General features: G+C 40.1%; 1 protein-coding gene across 5 annotated transcripts in view; it reads left to right on the forward strand.

Annotated features, from left to right (window-relative positions):
• The window catches only part of LOC149248243 (SNF1-related protein kinase regulatory subunit gamma-1-like), a 156,103-nt gene that overhangs the window by 81,475 nt on the left and 52,298 nt on the right, over positions 1–22,330 (forward strand). For 3 of the 5 annotated variants that reach the window (XM_089458381.1, XM_089458378.1, XM_089458382.1), the window contains one exon: positions 6,445–6,510. The exons of the other annotated variants lie outside the window; for them this stretch is intronic. In XM_089458381.1, the coding sequence (XP_089314507.1) occupies positions 6,445–6,510 (66 nt within the window). The remainder of the gene's footprint in view (positions 1–6,444; positions 6,511–22,330) is intronic. 5 annotated transcript variants of the gene reach the window in all.

Here is a 22,330-nt window from a genome sequence, read left to right on the forward strand (position 1 = left end):
ACATGAAGAACAACGAAAACTTCAATTACAAAGTAGCAATAGAGCGCAATCTGTGCAACAAGCATCGTCTCAGTTTCAGCAATTAGACAAGAATGTTAATTCAACAACAACAGGTCATATCACAGGCTTCTTTGTTGCCAATACAACATCAGTCTGCGCCTATATTACCGCAATCAGAATCAATAACATTGCAGCAAAACAGGATAAATTCACTACCACCAAATAGCAATGCATTCCAACAACAAAAGCAGACCCTTGTGTCCAAATTTTCTGAGGAGCAATGACTTCCATTAACCTTAACGTAAAACCGGAGACTAGTCACATGTATGCTTCATTGGTTCACCTAGTTAACGTGGGGAATGCCAAAACAACAGAGCCACCGAAGCCAAGTTGTAGAGCTCGGCCAACTGAAATGTGCGTTGCATTCTCAGGTGTTGGCTCGATATGCCGTCTCTAAACGATCATTGACACAATCGCTCGGATTATGCCCATCATAGCAGCCTCTCATAGGGTTCCCGCGTGACGCTAGTACACATATTAACTGCAAAAGATATGACTGAAATGCGTAAAAATCAGAAAGTGATAAAAATCACAAATTGATGGATTCTCAAGCTTAAAGATAAAACACAAGGACAGGCCTATAACCGACACCCGCTCTGTTAATCAGCCGCGTGCTAGTATATGGCGTAAGTTGTATAGTTTAATGACGCGTTAGGGTATAAGCCAACGTGCAATTGAAACAATGAACCAACAGGCCTTTAATTTCATCGTCTTTCGATATCGAAAAATAAAAAAATAAAATAAGATATATAATATAATGGAAATGACACTGTCAATGACAAGTTTACAAATGAGTAGTGGTGGCCTCCTTGGTCGTGCACGTGCGCTAGCGACATGTTGAAGTTATATACAATAGTCCCATATGTATGGTGTAATAAAAATGTCAATGTGTATGCTGTCTCTATATCAACCCATGGGAACCGTGATATACATTCACACTTTTATTAAATTAATTTTAGATGAGATATGAATTTCGCTAAAGTTCTTTCACTGAATTTAAATGGGGAAGCATTAGCCGGAAGAACTTATTTAGAATGTAGTAGCTAGGTGGAAGCGTTGATTTAGTTTTGATTCGCTCGGCGGTAGCTGTGTGTAAAACTGTGGAGTAGCCCTTGAACGAAGTCCTGTGCACGCGGATAAAGTGAAAATACGGCTTGCCGCTGATACTTGCACGCAAAGGCCTCCATCCTACAATCAAGCTTAGCAATTAAATTTAAAAAAAAAAATTGTCTTCAATATAGGCTGGTTCCTGAAAAGCGACTTTAAAAGACATTGGTTGAACGGAGAAAATATGTAGACGACAATGCCTACGGCCAGATTGCCTCTGCCCGTTTGCTAAAGGAACTAAAATCTTTGGAAATCCACGATCTTTCATCAAGTTTTCAATGTTTTACTTTCTCTACAGTACGACGAAGGCAGGGACATCACAACAATACTGCTGACGGAAACGCCAAAAATACAAAAGTATGTTTAAGCAAGCTCATGATTAATAGTCGCTGAGCTTGCTTAAACATACTTTTGTATTTTTGGCGTTTCCGTCAACACTATTGTTGTGATGTCCCTGTCTTCGTCGTACTTTAGAGAAAGTAAAACGTTGAAAACTTGATGAAAGATCGCGGATTTCCAAAGATTTTAGTTCCATTAGCAAATGGGCAGAGGCAATCTGGCCGTAGGCGTTGTCGTCTACATATTTTCTCCGTTCAACCACTGTCTTTTAAAGTCGCTTTTCAGGAACCATCCTATACTGAAGGCAATTTTTTTTTTAATTTAATTGCTAAGCTTGATTGCAGGATGGAGGCCTTTGCATGCAAGTATTAGCGGCAAGGCATATTTTCACTTTATCCGCGTGCACAGGACTTCCACGCAGCTACCGCCGAGCGAATCAAAACTAAATCAACGCTTCCAACGCTTCCACCTAGCTACTACATTCTAAATAAGTTCTTCCGGCTAATGCTTCCCCATTTAAATTCAGTGAAAGAACTTTAGCGAAATTCATATCTCATCTAAAATTAATTTAATAAAAGTGTGAATGTATATCACGGTTCCCATGGGTTGATATAGAGACAGCATACACATTGACATTTTTATTACACCATACATATGGGACTTTTGTATATAACTTCAACATGTCGCTAGCGCACGTGCACGACCAAGGAGGCCACCACTACTCGCTTGTAAACTTGTCATTGACAGTGTCATTTCCATTATATTATATATCTTATTTTATTTTTTTATTTTTCGATATCGAAAGACGATGAAATTAAAGGCCTGTTGGTTCATTGTTTCAATTACACGTTGGCTTATACCCTGACGTGTCATTAAACTGTACAACTTACGCCATATACTAGCACGCGGCTGATTAACAGAGCGGGTGTCGGTTATAGACCTGTCCTCGTGTTTTATCTTTAAGCTTGAGAATCCATCAATTTTTGATTTTTATCACTTTCTGATTTTTACGCATTTCAGTCATATCTTTTGCAGTTAATATGTATACTAGCGTCACACAGGAACCCTATGAGAGGCTGCTATGATGGGCGTAATCCGAGCGATTGTGTCAATGATCGTTTAGAGACGGCATATCGAGCCAACACCTGAGAATGCAATGCACATTTCAGTTGGCCGAGCTCTGCAACTTGGCGTCGGTGGCTTTGTTGTTTTGGCATTTCCCACGTTAACTAGGTGAACCAATGAAGCATACATGTGACTAGTCTTCGGTTTTACGTTAAGGTTAATGGAAGTCATTGCTCCTCAGAAAATTTGGACACAAGGGTCTGCTTTTGTTGTTGGAATGCACTGCTATTTGGTGGTAGTGAATTTATCCTGTTTTGTTGCAATGTTATTGATCTTGATTGCGGTAATATAGGTGCAGACTGATGTTGTATTGGCAACAAAGAAGCCTGTGATATGACCTGTTGTTGTTGAATAACATTCTTGTCTAATTGCTGAAACTGAAACTGAGACGATGCTTGTTGCACAGATTGCGCTCTATTGCTACTTTGTAATTGAAGTTGCCGTTGTTCTTCATGTTGCTGTGCAACAGGCTTTCGTGTCCTCAAACCATTTAAAGATAATATTATATGCTTCTCAAGCTGACGTATTTTGTCTTCATCGAACCCTTGTGGAAGACCCCCCTTTGTTGCATGAAGACATGCCTCAATTTGTTGTAGTTTTTTTTTTGAAAACTGATTGACCTTTTCCAACTGCTCAGGTCGCAAAGGCTTTTGAGAATTCTCTATAAGAAAGTTCTTTGCTTCTTTTATTTTAGGTAGATATGTCTCCTTTAAGCTTTGTAGCTTCTGATATATCATCTCTAGCTGGTCCTCAGCACCAATTGTTCGCTGTTCAGTTTGACCAGATAAATCAATAGAAGTTGAAGAAACATTCTGAAGCCCTCTTTTCTGTGAAGGCTGATAATACTGTTCAGGTGTGTTCTGCTGCTGTAACAAGCTATTTGATGTTTGAAGCCTGTGTTGCACCTGGTGATCGTTTGAATGCGGTTGTTGCAACAATGACTCTTGCTGCAATTGTTGGGGTTCAGACTGCAAATGGAAATGATGTTGTTGGGGATTTTGCAATTGATGTTGGGATTCCTGGCTTTCTGACTATAATAATGCTTGTGAAGCTTGCATTGTTTCATGTTTATTACCAGAATTTGGATGCTGAAAAATTTGTTGCATATCATGTTCCAGCTGTTTATTTGGAACATTAATTTGTTTTCCCATATGTTGATGCTGTGAATGCAGAACTTACTGTTGATATGTGACCTGTTGTTGTTGTATAACAGAATGTTGCATTGACTACTGCTGCCTGCAAACAAGCTGCTGATACTGATCAAAAGCAAACAGGGGAACTGACTGCCCAGTAGACTGCTGTGATTGTTGAACAGATTGGCTAGTTGATTGCAAAACATCAGTTTGGTGGTGGCCAGCTTGTTGAGATGATTGGGTAATGGGCTGTTGGACAGTTTATATCTTTGCAATAAAGATTCAGAGAAGCAAATGCACGATTTTGATAAAGAAACCTTTGTTTTTATTAAACTGTTAGTTGCAACTATATATATATATATATATATATATATATATATATATATATATATATAGCGGAACTACTATGAGTTTTGCAACTTTTGTTCCACAAAGTGGGCTTTGAGAGGTTTTGCTACCTTCCGGATTTGTAGAGACAAAATTTATTTGAAAATTCTGATGTTTACTGATTTCCTTTTCTGAAAATCTGGATTACTTTGTCATTAATAGCTTACAGTTCTGGTTGCCTAACGTTTTTGCAGAAGAGGGAGGTTGTATATGAAAGTTCATCTAGCTAAAGTCCTAACAGACAATGAGTACTGTCAAATTTATTACTGGATGCATGATTTAAATTGGCTTTAGCACCACCTTAGTTCGATAAATTTAAATCCTTAACAAACTTAACAGGTCCGAAAGTTGAACCGGCTCTGATACCAGATGAAGTAACTATGAACTATTTTAATGACTTTTCCTTATAAAGAGAATAAGAAAAGAATAGATGCAGAGACAATGAAGTTTTCAGAATTACATATCATGATCCTGTAATAAATTTCATAAATTTTATAAATTTAATTAATAGAACAGAATCAATGAAAGTACTTACCTGTAGTCTTATGGTCGGTGAAGCCTCAATTGCTCTTGCTTCAGTTACCAAAAGATCGAAACCACCCAGCCAAACTGAGCAAACCTTGCTACTCAGTCCAGTAAACTTCTCAAGCGTAGCCCACTGTTTCCCCCGTGCCCAGGAACCTCAAAACAAGTTAGGTCTTCCTGATCATAAACTTCCTGATCATCATCAACAAACTCTGTGTATCAGTTTTTCTCCTCCTCCTTCCTCCCCCCCTGCCTCCAACCGTTGCTTCCTTCTTATAAATTTCCATTACCGACCTCCTCCATCATCGTGTCTCAATTATTATACGTGTCGATTTTTTTTTATAAATCAAACCTGATTTGATCTTATCTGCATATCTTAATTTTGAATTAAAGTTTATTTATTAATTTTAATTTATTTAATTTTTAATTTAATTAATTTTATTTAATTCCATAAATATTACTTTACTATTAGTGGGTCATTACATACATCCCTCCTTCCGAAAACTTCGTCCCGAAGTTAGGGTTTATAAAATATATTAATGATTATTATGAGTATATAGGTCTTTATTGTATAAGTTGAATTTGTTTTCTTTATTTTTTTTAATATTTTACAACTATAATATCCATGTTCTGTCTCAGTTGATTTTCAGTTATTCTATAATCATCCTATCCTTCCTAATCTCTTCCGCTCCCATCCTATCCGTCCTCTACTGGAGTATGTCATGGCGTCAGTTATACTGACCTAACCATTCATAAACTCCAAGGATGATAGCGTCGGCTATACCGACCTGAACCTTAGTAGACATCCGGCAGTCATCATCACACGTCTAGGGGAGCATGACTCGCACATTCCTCCCATGACTCCAGGATTCGGAGGATAAACGGTGGGCAACACCTCCTCCCCTCCCAGTAGAATCAGGGTTAACACCCTATCATGGAATCTCTTTGAGCCTTAATTGTTCTGAGGTTTTTGTCATCACGTGGTCATTTTGGTAACGGATATTATCTGCAGTCATAAACTTTTGTCCATGCATTTATAAAATGTGCATTAACATATTCAAAAACAAATAGCTTATGTATAATTCACACATGTCAATTACAGTATAACATACTTTGCCATATTCTATTCATATCATTAGCTTTCATATTAAAATGTAATCATTCTTTGATTTCTATCTCATCAATCATAAATGAAACAAAATTATAATATCTTAATTTTCATCAGCAGCAAAATTACTCAAATATTTGAACTTTACCCTGATAACTATAATTGAGTAAGATCAATAACATATTCCGTCTTGGTATCCATGTACTAGCGGAATTAAACAGATATCATGTCATAAAAGTTCATGTTTATATATGGTCATTCTAAAATGGTTCTGAGTTTCTGATTTTAAGTAAAGTAAATATATAAAAAACATGGTTTAAAGTTCTTCAAAATTGACACATGTTGGGGTATTTTTGACATCTGATTTCCGTATCTTCCCTAGTAGTCGATCTAGGACTATACTTGTCCCATTGACCCTCAACTTGGTCTACTAGACGATTCCTAAGCTGTCAAACCCTACGTTCCAGTATATGTAATGGTTCGACCGATATGATTCCTTATGTCTTAAACAGTCATTGATTTGTATGTTTTTGTTCCAGTAACAACTAGTTGGGTTATTACTTACTTGGTAACAAAATGCACCATGCGGATAGTCAATATTAAAGATAGACCTCAATTCATTCCTTTTAACAATAATGTTGTTTGTTGTGCTCTTTTCAGTGTTTTACGACTCCGACTCGGACTCCGACTCGGCCGAGGATCGACTCCGACTCCGACTCCGACTCGGTAATGACTCGGCCTAGTCGATTTCAATGACTCGGTCGTTGTAAAAAATACATTAAATATTTATTTTTTTTATAAAAAAACATAATTTTAAATATTTTAAACATAATTTTAAAGATTTTCATTCATGTTTCCAAAGTCCAAACACACAGCATTATAATATAGATGGAAGACAACATATGATCAAAGTAGGCTCATGAACCAATCCATTATATCAAAATGGTACCCAATGGCAATACATAGTCAACTGTCATACATGATCAAAGACTCAAAACAAAATACAAATAACCAAGGAGGCTAGAAATGGCCTCTACAACAAAAGTAAACTGTGATGGTGACCAGACTCCAATACTAGTACTACTGCAGCACTGCTAGCAGCTACACTACTACTGGCTAGTAGCTACTGCGAGAGGAGCCAAGATCATCTCGACCAATCTCTGGAGTCTGGATCATCATCATCAGAACAGTGAAAAAAATATACAGTAGCTCTAGGTGTCAAGGTAAGGGTTTCAATTTGTATTCCTTTGTGTGTTCCAAATTTCCAATGGAATTTGTTTGGGTAATTCTTTGAGTATAATTTCAGAACTTTATTGTATTTTTGATCCGTTGGTGTTGTTTTACCTTGAGTCTAGGGTTATTTTAAATTTTTATCCTTAAGATCTGTTCTCTTCCTTTTTCCCTTGTGATTCGGTTGGGATTCCTTTTCAATTGCACACCCAGAATTTTATTACAGACCTGCTCCAAAGAACTCGACATCCACTAACAATGAACTACAGGACTTATGCTTGACTGTGGATACTCATTTGCACTGAAGAGTCAAGACTCAAGTAAAGTGTTTAGGGCTCGGACATGTGTAGTAGGGCTTGAGGAAAAGTTATATTAACTGCAGATTTTAGGCCTTATAACCAGCAGCATAGTACTGTTTAGGTCGTTTTTGCATTAATTTGTTTTGTAACTTTGAGTCTCTTAGGTATTCTGTTGAGTGCAAGAGTAGGCCCTCATCCAGGGCATCGTTTGACATTTCAATTGTAATTTGGACGATACCTTATATATAGAGTCTAGACTGATATATAGAATCTAGATATCAGATTTACTAGCTGTAATAAGATCTGTACATTAAACAGATATGAAGAACCTGGGCTTATTTCAAAGGGATTGACCACTGGTATCTTCAACAATGATAGTGATATCAGCCCTTTCACTCTTCAGCTCAGAAAATCAGTGCATAACCATGTCACTCCAACAATGGACACGATCTGAAATAATTGTGGAATGAGGAAACACATACAGCAAAACTCAGCTCCCTTCACACTTGAATAGTCAACAGTGATAATAGATATATGGCGGATTTCGATTCCATATTAAAACATATGTGACTTAAACTGCATTAAACAGTTTGGAATCCTTAAACTCCATTAAACATTTGAAAAATACCAAAAAAATGAATTTTTTTATGTCTTTTATGCCTGCCCAGCCGGTTTTCATTGACTCTGCCTGGTCAATACGGACTCGGCCTGGTTGACCGAGTCAACTATGACTCGGCCTGGTCATTGGATGACTAGGCCGAGTCATAGTTGACTCGGTCAACCGAGCCGGTTTGCTGCCCTGGTCGCAAATTTTTTTAATGGCTCGGTTTGACCCGGCCGTTTCCGAGTTGACTCGGCCTGGTTGTAAAACACTGGCTCTTTTATATATATATTGTTGAAATACCTAGATCAAAACATGGTATGCAACAACATTTGGGGAACATATCTTGTACTCAACATTTCCTCTAACAATAATACACCATACATTGCTTTATGTTTAAATGGTAGTATACTCTTTCAATACCTCGGCCCTATATGTTGTATTTATGCTTATGGAACCTGTGCTCAGATAGCAGTTCAGGTAAGTACAAAATCAAAATTTTTACGGTGCCTGTTTTCCACTTTTGGTTATTACACATGGTATTAGAGCGTTTGTTCAAACCCTTTCGACCTTACCAGCCCTACGCATTATGTAACTCTCTGTTGAATTTTATCTGTTAAATTTTCTGTTGGAATGTCGCCAGAGGCAAGAAATTATTTGTCCTTGACTCTGTGTACGTAAGGTTATCCCCATGTTTTAATTGTCTCTCAGCTTCTGCTATTAATTTACCTTCATTTCGGTCATATCACAGAGGCAGAACTGAGTATTGAACCGCAACCCTCTGATCTGGAGTCAGATGCGCTACCATTGCGCCTCAGATCTCTGGCTTACCTGCTATTATTAAAACCTCTTCCTTGTCTTTGGAAGTTCAAATTCGGCAAAGAAGGGTTATGTTAGTCAGAGTAGAAGAAGAAATTACGGAGAAACCACGACCAGTGCAAGTGTTGTACTGTGCAGTCTGCAGTTGCGAACCAAATACTGTGAATTCGGCCCCAATTTTAAAAGAAAATGTAAACCTTAGATAAATCCAAAATGCCCTTATTCGTATCTGGATCTCGTTAAAGAGATAACTGACAAGGCAACCGAACCTGGACAGTATTTAAAAACCCTGTATCAATTGACGGCCATTGTCGAAACGGAATTTGTCAGCAGGCCAGGTCGTGCGTGCAGTGTTCAGTTCCAATGCAAAATCCTTGGGGGAAATTAGATTGTAGGGTTCTGTGTATAAATTAAAGAATGACATAGGAACTCGGTACAAAATCAGAACCGCCTCGGCAGTAGCCACATCATTGAATCCTCTTGTCTTATTAGCTTTACAATACTTGCTGAAAATCGAAATTACTCTCATCATTTATCATTGAGTCAAGCATCTGGTCACAAAATGTTGATAGTCGACTGCTGCTGCCAACACGCTGCCTCTTTTAGAGAAGAATGGAGAGAAGTGTGGTCGTATTCTTGATAAAAGAAACCTAGTCACCGTATCGACTAAGCGGTGGCCTGCTCTCCGGTGTCTCCCGATGCATGGACCTGTGGTGCTATGCCTCCACCTGTCAAGCGGTTTGAACTGATAAATAAACAGATGTGTTCCAAAATAACCCAATAGAATGGTTATTAATACACACCATAAGCTAATTGCATTATCGATTCTGGATCTGCGTTTTTTTATTATTATTTTGAAGGGTCCACATACGTGGCCGCCTACCCGCACACCACACTCGTTCATTAGTTACAGAGGTTAAGGACTGTATGTACGCCGACGCTCCAGGGTTTGGTGGTTACATATATGTTATACCATGTGGGTAATGTTTCGGCGGATATACAACACATAGATATGTCGTTGTAACAGCGTGGCAAACCTCGAAGCTATGGGGGTTTAACCTCGAGCTGCCCTCATGTCAATGCAACTCACCACCAATGAGACATGACAGCACACGGATATATATATGCGTAATCGGTGGGGTATATACACTGCGGTGCGGAACCCATATATGGTGCGCCATTTCCATGGTTATATACGGTGGCCATTTAATTGTAAAACTGTTATTTATTAACCCGTAACCGTGGGCATACTCCGATATATGTTATATAGTTCCGTTCCACCATATGCATTATATCAAACGTTTTTTTTTTGGTTTAAAACACACCATATATTACCTCCCATCCGTGCGTTGATTACAACTATATAAATTTTGTGATATGTTTAGTATGCCGTATATGATTAATATACCATATACGTTTAAAAATACCATATAGTTTTGTGCTATGTTTAAAATGTTATTTGGTATAACCATAATATATTTTCCCATACGTTGGTTATATCCACCATTTATTATAACCCTCCACCAAATAATTTATAATTGTCCCTTTTTGCCTTGTACGATGCCACTTACAATGTACTTCTAAAATTAAATTTTCCATAGTAAGTTGGAAGGTCCATTGAGATAAAAGGCTTGAATGTTAAAAATTAATTGGTACTTGATAGGTCTTTATGATAATTTCTAAGTTAGAAGTTTTAAGGGTGAGTTTTTTTTTTCTTCTTAAATAATTTAAATTTCTTTTATGAAAATAATTTAAAATTCTTTTATAAAAAAAATAAAATAAAATAAATAAATAATAATAATAATAATAATTTATAAGTTATGATTGATATTCTGATAGTATACCTCAACATAACATATTCAACATTATAACTATGTGTGTCCGTCTGTGGAGGTAATAGTTTGAGGCGTGATAGGTGTGTTGACAATGTTCATTATAACGAGATATTTAATATTTAAAATAGTTAATTTTGTGAATGTTACTTAGTAATTAATTTTGGATGATCTACCCTAGGCATTAATAAAGCATACACTTCTGCATTATTTCATATTAGGATAGAATACCCTGCATTAGGCTAAGGAGGTCGCGAGACCACCCTCCTTGACCTCGGTACCAGTAAGATCCGCCTAGCGGATAAAAATAACAAAACCATACCCATTTATGAATGTGAAGTCGCAAAAGAAAATTATGCGTTAAATTCGGTTGTCTACCTCAATTTTTTTATAGAATTTTATTATGTGTTCACGAATCATTACAATGGTAAGGACGTATGAGCGACGACGATGTGATCAGGTAGCATCACCACCATTAATGCCGCCACCGCCACCGTTGCCATCATCATCCCCATCACCATCGTCACCACCAAGACCATTATCAACATCAAACGCCCCAGCGCCGGAGTTAACTGTGATAATGAACTCTTTGGAAGCCTTATTAGAGACATTAAAGGAATCAACTAAGGCTAAAACCAAAGAGGAATTTTAGCATGTAGCCACCAGTTCAGCAGGACCAAATAATTTTGAGCCCAGAAGATCGAAAGAAGACATTTCTAGGGAGCTTCAGAAAATTAGACTCCCAGAATTCTCAGGGGGTCGAGCAGGTGAACGTGCTGAAGCATGGTTAGAAGGAATGAACAGCTGCTTTAGGTTAAGAGAATATTCTTCTTCGGCAAAAACAAAAATTGCCGTGTTTCAACTAAAGGAAAGTGCCTTGATTTGGTGGGGAAATCTGGAAAAGCAGCTGCACCTTACATCGGATAATGTCCCTTGGAAACTATTTGAAGAAAGGTTCCGCGTAAAGTATTTACCTCCATACTTTTAACAACAGCAAGCCAGAGCCTTTCATACATTAATTAAAGGAAATAAAACAGTGGAAGAGTACGAGCTAAGGTTTGTGGAGCTTGTAAAATACATTCACTACTTAGACTCTGATGAACGTCAAGCTGAACGCTTCATATTTGGGTTAAACCCTCGCATCAGAGCCTTGGTAAGCATGTGGAAATCGTCATCAGTAGCTTAGGCGGTTGAATGTGGTCGTTATGCAGAACAACACCTAGGAATCAAAAACGATATGGGGCTAGCAGGGCCTTTACAATCAGGATTTCCAGGAAAGACTCCCCGGAACTTCTTTAGAGGAGGTAGCTCGAGGCCACCTTATGGTAACAGGTTTACCCCAAGAAATATAGGGACAAGAGCTCCCATGGCAGTAAACACTATAGCCGTGGAATCATCCAACACCAGTCCATGGGCATCTCGAGGGACCGCTAGTGGAGGAAGAAATTCGAGGGGAAGAGCTCCCATGGCAGTAAACACTATAGCTGTGGAATCATCCAACACCAGTCCATGGGCATCTCGAGGGACCGCTAGTGGAGGAAGAAATTCGAGGGGAATCAACACGAGAGGACGAAGCTCGTTCTCTAGGAATTCACGCCCTGACTCAAGAGGATCAGTGCAGCTTAATTGTTGGGGATGTGGGGGACCGCATTTTCAACGTGACTGCCCAGAAGATTCGTTGAATATATTGCATTGGACTGGAAAGGAACCGATATCAAACAGTCGAGGTAATCATAGAATTCATGCAGTAGTCGACCACGACCAAGCAACACATCAATCCACTATAGTGGAATCCTCAGGTACTATCAATGGTATAAACTCAAAATCTTATTTGATACTGGTGCCACAAATAGTTTCATTTCGTCATATGCATTAAACAAATGTGGGCTGGCAGCGCGTAGACAAAATGATTTCCATCAAGTGGAAATGGCCTCAAGAGAACTCCAAACCGTGGGCTTGAGTGTGGATCAATGCAAAATCGATCTAGGGGTCTGTACGACTAAACTAAAAGTTTATGTCACAGCCTTATGAACATATGATCTTATCATAGGTATGGATTGGCTAGAAGCTCACCAAGCTTGGGTAGACTGTTATGGGAAAAGAATTCTAGGTATGAATGATGATGGAGAAGTAATTCAAATTCAAGGAATCAAGAGGAAAGTATCTTTGCGCTACGTTTTAGCGATGAAAATGAAGCATTGTTTAAGGAAAGGTTGTCAGGCTTATGTAATTCAAGAGGTAAGCGAAGGAAAAGGACCATCCTTAGGACAATATCCGGTGTTAGCCGAATTCCCGGATGTATTTCCAAAAGAGTTACCAGGATTACCTCCGGTAAAAGAGCTAGATCTCACTATTGAATTAAAACCAGGTACCCAACCAATCTCTAAAACACCTTATAGAATGACAGCTCCAGAACTTCAGGAACTGCAAATTCAATTGAAGGAACTACTGGATATAGGGCATATTCGGCCCAGTACATCACCTTGGGGCGCTCCTGTAATTTTTGTGAAGAAGAAAGATGGATCTTTAAGATTATGCATAGATTATCGAGACTTGAATTGAGCTACAGTAAAGAATCAATACCCTATGCCTCGAATCGAAGATTTTTTCGATCAAATGAAAGGAGCTGATGTCTTTTCAAAAATTGATCTTCGATCAGGCTATCATCAGTTAAGGATTTCTGAAAATGATATTTCCAAGACCGCATTCCGGACACGTTTTGGACATTATGAATTTACTGTGGTACCATTTGGGTTAACAAATGCGCTAGCCGTATTCATGAATCTTATGAACAGTGTTTTCCGTAAATATCTTGATCAATTTGTGCAAGTCTTTCTAGATGATATTCTCATCTATTCCAAGAATAAGAAAGAGCATGAAGATCATTTGCGGATAGTATTGTCTTGCCTTAGGGAACGTCAGTTGTATGGAAAACTATCCAAGTGTTCATTCTTTCAGGAAATGATTCATTATTTAGGTCACATCATATCAGGTGAAGGGATTTCAGTAGATCCTGAGAAGGTAAAAGCGATCATGGATTGGCCAATACTGAAAAATGCAAGTGAGATACGAAGCTTTATGGGTTTATCCGGTTATTACCGAAGATTTGTGGAGGGATTCTCCAAAATCACAAAGCCAACTACAACCCCTCAACGTAAAGGTGTTAAGTATGAATGGACCGAGGAATGTAATAAAGCATTCTCTGAACTCAAAAAACTACTCACTAGTGCACCAATTCTAAGAGTCCCAGACATGGAAAAAGATTTTACGGTATGTACTGATGCATCCAAACAAGGGCTGGGTGCAGTGTTGATGCAGGATAGAGGAGTGGTAGCATATGCTTTCAGAAAGTTAAAACCTCATGAAGAACTCTATGCTACTCACGATTTAGAATTAGCCGCTGTAGTGCTAGCTTTAAGGATTTGGAGACACTATCTAGTGGGACGAAGTTTTACACTTAAAAGCGACCATCAAAGTCTACAATATTTGTTCACCCAAAGAGACTTAAATGCCAAGCAAAGGCGACGGAGTGAATTCCTAAGTGAATATGACTTCGGAATATCATACATTAAGGGAAAAGAAAATGTAGTAGCAGATGCTTTAAGCAGGAGACCTCGGATATTTTCTCTCATACCCATTAGAGTAGACTTAAGACAACGAGTACTGGATCATCTTATAAAAGACAGCTGGTATTTAAAGGTGAGAGCAAGTCTTGAGGATAAAAGGGCAAAAGAATCTAAATTTGAAGGATATGATCTAGAAAACGATGGAATCTTACGATTCCATGGAAGAATGTATATTCCTGATGATAAAGATCTTCGAGATACCATTCTTGGGGAAGCCCACAGAGCAGTATATTGTGTTCATCCTGGAGTAGGGAAAATGTATGCGGATACCAAGAAACTCTTCTTTTGGTCAGGTATGAAGCGCGATATCACTCAATTTGTTGCAAAATGTTTGGAATGTCAGCAAGTAAAGGCAGATCATTGTCACCCAGCGGGCCTCTTACAACCCCACGACATTCCTATGTCTAAATGGGAGACCATTTCTATGGATTTTATCACTGGACTACCTCTTACTTCTCAAAGACACATTGCCATTTTGGTAGTGGTGGATAAATTAACAAAAAGCGCCCATTTCATTCCCGTAAGAGATACTTACGATGTTGCTGACGTAGCTCGATTATTCATAAATGAAATTATCAGATTTCATGTAGTACCTAAAAAGATTATATCCGATAGAGATTTGCGATTCACTTCTATATTCTGGACTTGCATGCAAACAACCTTAGGTACTCAGCTAAATTTAAGCACTGCTTACCATCTTGAGACTGATGGGCAAACTGAAAGAGTAAATCAAGTACTTGAAGACATGTTGCAAATGTATGTGATGGATTAGCAACCACACTGGGAAAAGTACTTACCTTTGGTTGAATTCGCATACAACAACAGTTACCACAGTTCAATTGGAATGCCTCCATTTGAAGCTTTATACGGCGGACCTTGCAGAACACCGTTAAGTTGGGATAGGTTAGAAGATCGAGTGATAATAGGACCCGAATTAATCCATGAAATGGAAGCACAGGTAAGCTAAATTAGACAACGATTAAAGGAAGCACAGGATAGGCAAAAGAGTTATGCTGATGCTCACCGAATTGATAGAAGGTATGAAGTAGGGGATTAGGTCTTCATCTGCATCAAACCAAATAAAAGTACTATTCGATTCGGAAAAGGGACAAAGTTGTCACCCCGATTTATTGGACCATTTAAAGTCATGGAAAGAGTTGGACCTGTTGCCTATCGTCTTGCCCTGCCACCTCACCTGCATAGAATTCATAATGTATTTCATGTTTCTGTATTAAGGCATTATATAGCTGATCTATCTCATAACCTTCAATGGAAGGAATTGCAGGTATCGGACGAGGGAGTCGTAACGGTCGAACCGTTACGTATACTGGAACGTAGGGTTCGACAGCTGAGGAACCGCCTGGTGGACCAAGTTAAGGTCCAATGGGACAAGTATAGTCCTGGATCAACAACTTGGGAAAATACAGAGGACATATGTCAAAGATACCCTAATCTATGTCAATTTTGAAGAACTTTAAACTATGTTTAGTATATATTTACTTCACTGCAATCAGAGACTCAGAAACATTTTGAATGATTATAGATATACGTGAAATTTTGTGACATAATACATGTTTAATTTCTGCTGGTACATGGATACCAAAACGATATATGTGGTTCATTTTACTAAATTATAGTTGTCAAGGTAAATTTAAAAACCATTAAATGATTTTACTTCTGACAGAAATTAAGATATTATAAATCTGTTTTATTTATGCATGTCAACATGAACAATGGAATAGAAGTCAGGAAGTGAATACATTCTAGATGAAAGTCAAAAGACATGCATGGAATATGGCAAAATATGTTATACTGTAATGTCATATGTGAATAATACATGAGTTATTTTGAATATGCTAAATGCACATTTTACAAATGTATGGGTAAGTGTATGATTGTAGATAATAAACAGTTACCGGGATAACCACGTGATGACAGAACCTCAGAACCATTAAAGCTCAAAGTGATTCTATGATAAAGTATTAGCCCTAATTCTACTGGGAGGGGTGGAGGTGTTACCCACCGTTTATCTTCCGAACCCTAGAGTCATGGGAGGACTGTGCGAATCACGCTCCCCTAGACGTGTGATGATGACTGCCGGATGCCTACTGGGAATCAGGTCGGTATAACCGACACTGTCACCTTAGAGTTTATGAATGGTTAGGTCAGTAAAACTGACGCCATGGCACACTCCAGTAGAGGACGGATAGGATGGGAGCAGAAGAGATTAGGAAGGATAGGATGATTTTAGAATAACTTGGGAACTTGGATAGGGTAAGATTTATCCATTAAAATCATAAACCTAAAGCTCTAAATTTTATAGTCTCTTGATATTAAAAAAAAAAATTTGAAATCTAAGAAGGGAGTACCAATTACTATCGTAAGTAATCAGATAAGATAAAGAACTCTAACTTCGGGACGAAGTTTTCTAAAGGGAGTGTATGTAACGACCCATCTAAACTAATTAACTAATATAAAGTTTTAAACTTTATATTACAACTGATATGATAAACTTCATATTTAAAAAAGTAAATATGAGTTAAACTTTAAAAATAAATATGAATTAAACTTTATAATAAATATAAATTTAAACTTTATAAATTTATAAAATTAAACTTCATAAAATTAAAGTTTATAATAAAAATAAAATTTAAAACCTTATGTAAAAGGTAACGCATCAACCAAACCTGGAATATAAACAAAGTACATAGATCAGATGGATAAATATCTGAGAGTGAAATGCATGCGGAGGCGTGTCGGGAGGAGGAAGAGCGGTGGCAGTAGGCGGGAGGGCGGCCATCGCCAAGACTGTAATTATAAAACCACTGATCTGAGCCGATCAAGGGGGGAAAAACACAAAAAAGAAGGAGGAGACAATTAGGAGAGAAGGGAGGGAAAACCAGAGGAAGACAATTGACCAAGGGAAGAGCTTTAGGCATTCTGAGGTTCTGGGCACAGGGGACAGTGAGCTTCTGCGAGAAGCTTACTGGATTGAGCAAACAGGCTCTGCTCAGTCTGGCTGGGTGGAATTGGTTTCCCGGTAATTGGATCAGAGTAACCACAACGCCATCAACTACACCAGAGCAACACCAGAGCAGGCAGCAGTTCAGGTAGGTGTTCAAAATCCCTTACGGTTACTGCATTTCAATTTTGGTTCTTACTGTATTTCAGTTCTGGTTCTTACCGTATTTTAGTTAATGGCTATTACACAAGATATGCTAGATCAAAGTAGAGAATTAGTAGAGACCTAACATTTTCACTTAGAGTCAGGTGAGGCTGAAGCTTTAGTTGCATATGAAATTGACAAAGAGGAGAAAGACGAGGAGGTAGTAACATGTATTATGTCAAAAGATGACATAACTAAAAGTCTAATGGAGTTAGAAATGGGCAATCTTTAAATTGCATATTCATAGAAGAAGAAAATTAAATTTCCAACTGTTTATTAAATTCTAAAATATTAGAAGGTATCACCAATATTATTGAAACTGAATATCGTTCAAGGGAAATAAACATAGTACGTAACGTGAATAGGAAACCATAAATGGAAACAATGTTTTCCATCCTCGTGAGTGAAATACATGAATCCAGGGGTATGAAGAGGCCACAAAAGATGTAATCAATAGAAGATATCATTGCTTCACAGGGTAGACCAACAATTGAGACGAATTATGTATCTGGAATAAACATACAAAAAAATGAATAATGCAAAATTCGAAAAAAAAACCGCCTCCAAAGTAAGTTATAGTAATGAAAAAGCACTGCAACATAGGGGTGCAAACCATGGATGTCCAATCAACGCTATTTTGCGAAAGTACATCGTGAAGGCTGCTAAGGCAATGATTTGGGCATGGGAGCATCGGGAAAAACTAAGCAAAGCTTGTGGTAAGAAAGTTCCCCTAGTAAAGAAGCCTTGTTGAAAGAGATACCATCTTTGTTATTTACTCTCTCTGAATGTAGCTCAAGGTGCTGCATGTCCTTCTGCATTCTGTAAATTATCACAAAGCCATGTTGGTCTCTTCTTGGTCACAACATCATCTTTTGGTGGTTCTACTGGTTATGTGGGTTCTACCGACTCATCCTAATCATCTGAAGAACGAATAATTGGTCTAGAGGGACCTGTACTTGCATATTTTGGAGCCTCCTACTGCTCATTCTCAACCTGCATGTGGTATTCTCTAGGCTTCTTGAAGACTAGCTCTTCTTCAAAAGTAACATCTTGGCTGACCTCGATATCACATCGTTTTGGAATGTAGATTCGGTATGCCTTCGAAGTCTCATTGTATCCCACGAAAGTATGCTTCTTCCTAGAAGGTTCCAACTTCTTCCTCTGCTCGTTGAGCCTGTGAACATATACTGGACAACCAAAGATCCTCAAATGACTGACCTCAAGTTTTTCTCCTATGAATGCTTCCTTAGGATTCTTGTTTTGTAATATTCAGTGAGGACTCCAGTTCTGAACATAAACAACCGTGCTGGCAGCTTATGCTCATGAGAACATGAGTAGATCCTAATCGTTAATCATTGCCTTTGATGCTTCAATAATGGTTTTGTACTTCCTTTCCGCTACTCCATTCTGTTGAGGATTGTAGGGAATAATCCACTCTCTCGAGTCTGCATCCTTGCAAAAACCACTGATGTCCTTGGTAGTATTTCTACTTCTCTTAAAATTGGCAACTAGGGCCAAATTCCACCTTGGGACAACTCATATGATGGAGATGATTGTTGCATTAGATTCCTCTTTTCGAGAATTTTGAATTGTTTCTCTCCCCGCTGCTCCTCCCTGCTTCCCGACTCCCTGCTGCTCCTCCCCGCGTCTCGACTCCTGCTTTGACTCCCTGCTCCGACGCCGCCAAACCCCGCTGCTGCTCCTCCCTGCGTCCTGACTCCCCACTGCTTCTCCTGCGTCCCGACTCCCCGCTGCTCCTCCCCGCGTCCCGACTCCCCGCTGCTCCTCCCCATGTCCCAACTCCTGCTTCGACTCCCTGCTCCGACGCCGCCAAACCCCGCTGTTGCTCCATCCCTGCGTCCTTGCCATTTCCGCCAATCGTCGTCCCTGTCGCCCCTGTCTCTGTCTGATCGAACCATGTCCACACAACAAAACCACGAACCCTGGAAGTTAAGGGCTCGGTGCTTACAAAGTTAAGGGTTCGGTCTTGCCACAGTCATCAGGGATCGAAGCAGCCACAGAAAGAAGAATCTCGTGCTGTCACTTCGATCAAATAACAGTCACAGTGAAACCATTGTTTGGGTATCACAAAGGTGAAGTCTCGGTAATCGAGGCAATCTTTCAAAATGGGGGCCGGAAATATTATTTCTGATGATGAAGAGCAGCAACACAACAAAGATCTCGGGGAAGCCAAAACGCCACTGTCCAAAGATTTCAACAACAGAGGTCCACTGAAGTACTTACAACAGTGCCACAATAAAGATGAGAATGTATACAGCCCCACCGATATTGCATTAGAAACAGATTTTGCTTTCTGGACATCCCAAATTAGACAAATTATGAGGAAAATGGAACACCTAGAGGCAGAAAATCGCGAGCTGCGAGCCAACATTGGCACCTTGTCAAACAGAATTCTATCGGTAGAGGGAGACAATGCATCTATCAGAAAAACACTGCAAGAATACCGAGAACAAAGTGTGGGGCAGAATTTCGATGAGATTTTACAGGCGGAGATCAGAGATCTTAAAAACAAACAGGAGGAAATTAGATCCCAACAAATGTCCTTTAAACAGGAAACGGAGTCGCATATCAACACATGGGCACAGGTGGTCAAAGGAAAGGACAAGGCCCCTCCGCTCATAGCAGTGGAGGAAGTAGTGCAGGCAAAGCTCGTGGAGGAAAGAACCCGACGAGCAAGAGAATTAAATCTTAAGGTAAGAGGACTCCCTACACCTCCCCCCTCAGCGGACCCAATGGAACTGGGGAACAGGTTTCTATGCGACACTCTCGACATACCAGACATAACCTTGGACAAAGCCTGGATAGGGCAGGACTCTACCCTCTTCCTCAGGTTCCGTGACTCCTCGGATAGACTTCGGGTACTTCGAGCCAAGCGGAAGCTATTCTCTCTTCCGAATAAAGTGTTTTTGGATGAAGACCTCACAAGAGCTCAAGTAGCTGAATTGAAACAGGCCAGGGAACAGGTTGCAGCAGCAAGACAGGCAGGGAAATGGGCAGTGATTAGAAACCTTCAGGTAGTTATTCGGGACACCTTCCCCCCAGGATGGACATCCCGTTTAGATAGCTCCAAATGACGGGCCTGAGCGGAGAGGAGGCAGGGCACAAATCTCTCGGTTCACTGCTGGAATGGCAATGGCTCCTTCTGGTCTTCACCAGGCCTACTTTATGAAGCCCTTAGCTCAGCAGACATTCTCTTGGTTACCGAGACTCATGCGAGCCCAGTCCGACCTCTCCCCGACATTACAGGATACCAATGGACCGCAGTTTGCAGACAGGAGACACGGAGTTCAGGAGGTGTCAGGGGATCAGGGGGTGTTGCTTGCCTCATCCGTGATAGCCTCAGGAGCAGAGTATCGGTGGTCGCGACCAATGAATATGCCAGATTCATGTGGATTCAAATCAGAGCCAGAACATCACCTCCGAGAGACATTTATGTCGCAGTCTGTTACTTCCCACCTATTTCGTCTTCCTACGCTATTCACAATAGCTCAGATGGAGACCCTTTTATAGACCTGTACTTTGTATTACCAGGTTTTCGGCAGTAGGGGACGTCATTCTCACGGGGGACTTCAATGCCCGGACCAAAGACCTCCAGACGCCTATCCACGACCGGATAGAGGATATATTTTGCACTCGGGGGATTGACCCGACCACGATCAGCATGCACCGGACCTCTGAGGATTACTTGGGACCCACCACAGCCTATGGGAGATATCTACTACAGTTGGGAGAATCTCATGAGTTGGTAATTTTGAATGGCCTACCATGCTTCCCATCCTCGCACTTCTTTACTTGCAGACCATTTGGAGGCAGAGCAAGTGTGGTTGACTATGCTATTGCAAACCCAGATCTCCTCCCTTACATCAAAAATTTCTCGATCACCCCCATCCCTCTCGCAGATCATGCACTTCTCTCACTCTCTCTGCAGTTTAACCTCCCGAATCCATCTCCTACTCTTCCTCGCAGCCCTCCCAGGACCACCTTCCGAATTGAGGAGGGTGACCCTGATCTCTTCTCCTCTGTCCTCAGATAGACAATCCCATCGGAGTCCCAGTTCGCTTCTCTTAGCTCCGCCAAGGACAAATACCAGTGCCTCTCATATGCAATCTGGGAAGTTGCGATCCAATCCTTCCCCCATTCTACCCGTACTGCCACCACCCGCAAACCGAGAAATTTCCCTATGAATATTTGGTATGACCAGGAATGCAAGTCTATGCATCAGGACCTCCGACATGCATTCCGAAACTCCTTACCAACATACCGAGACCTCTGTTCAACCTATCATCGCCTCCTTCGCCGCAAGAAGCGCGTTTTCATTGCCCATAGGAGACAGGTTCTTTCTACTCTCCTCCTTCGCTCCCCTAAAGATTTTTGTGGGACCATCCTTTCCCGGCGCTCACCTACCCCAATCGACCTTGATCTTGCCTCAATGTTCTCTCACACCTCCCAGCTGTATGACATTCCTGGGTAGCCTCTGATTCAGGTTACTTCCCCCCCACCTCCTGCCACCTTTTCTCCGACAAAGATATCAGAGAGGCAATATGGACAATGAATAGCAGCAGGGCAGTAGACGAAGAAGGCTTCCAGGCAGAATTCTTCAAGCATGGACTTCGCCCCCTAGTAGGATATCTGGTGGACCTTTTCAACCAGGTGGTTCGGGATGGATTTCCGGATGGTTGGTCACACCACATTATCTACCCGATCCACAAGTCAGGGCCTACTTCCGACCCCAACAACTACAGGACAATCATGGTTGGGCACACATTCTCCAAGCTATATGCTACAACACTCCATAGGACACTCTCCCATTTCCTTGAGCAGAGACAACTCAGGGCCAAGGGCCAAGCAGGATTCCGCCCAGACCACCAGACAATCGACCACATCCTTACTCTTCGTGCGGTGATCGAGGAGGCTAGGCATCGATCCTCTAAAGTGTACTGCTGCTTTGTAGA

This window comes from Pinus tabuliformis, chromosome 7, assembly GCF_031772625.1.
Source record: "Pinus tabuliformis cultivar Carrire ecotype Pingquan chromosome 7, CPIR1, whole genome shotgun sequence".
NCBI lineage: Eukaryota > Viridiplantae > Streptophyta > Pinopsida > Pinales > Pinaceae > Pinus > Pinus tabuliformis.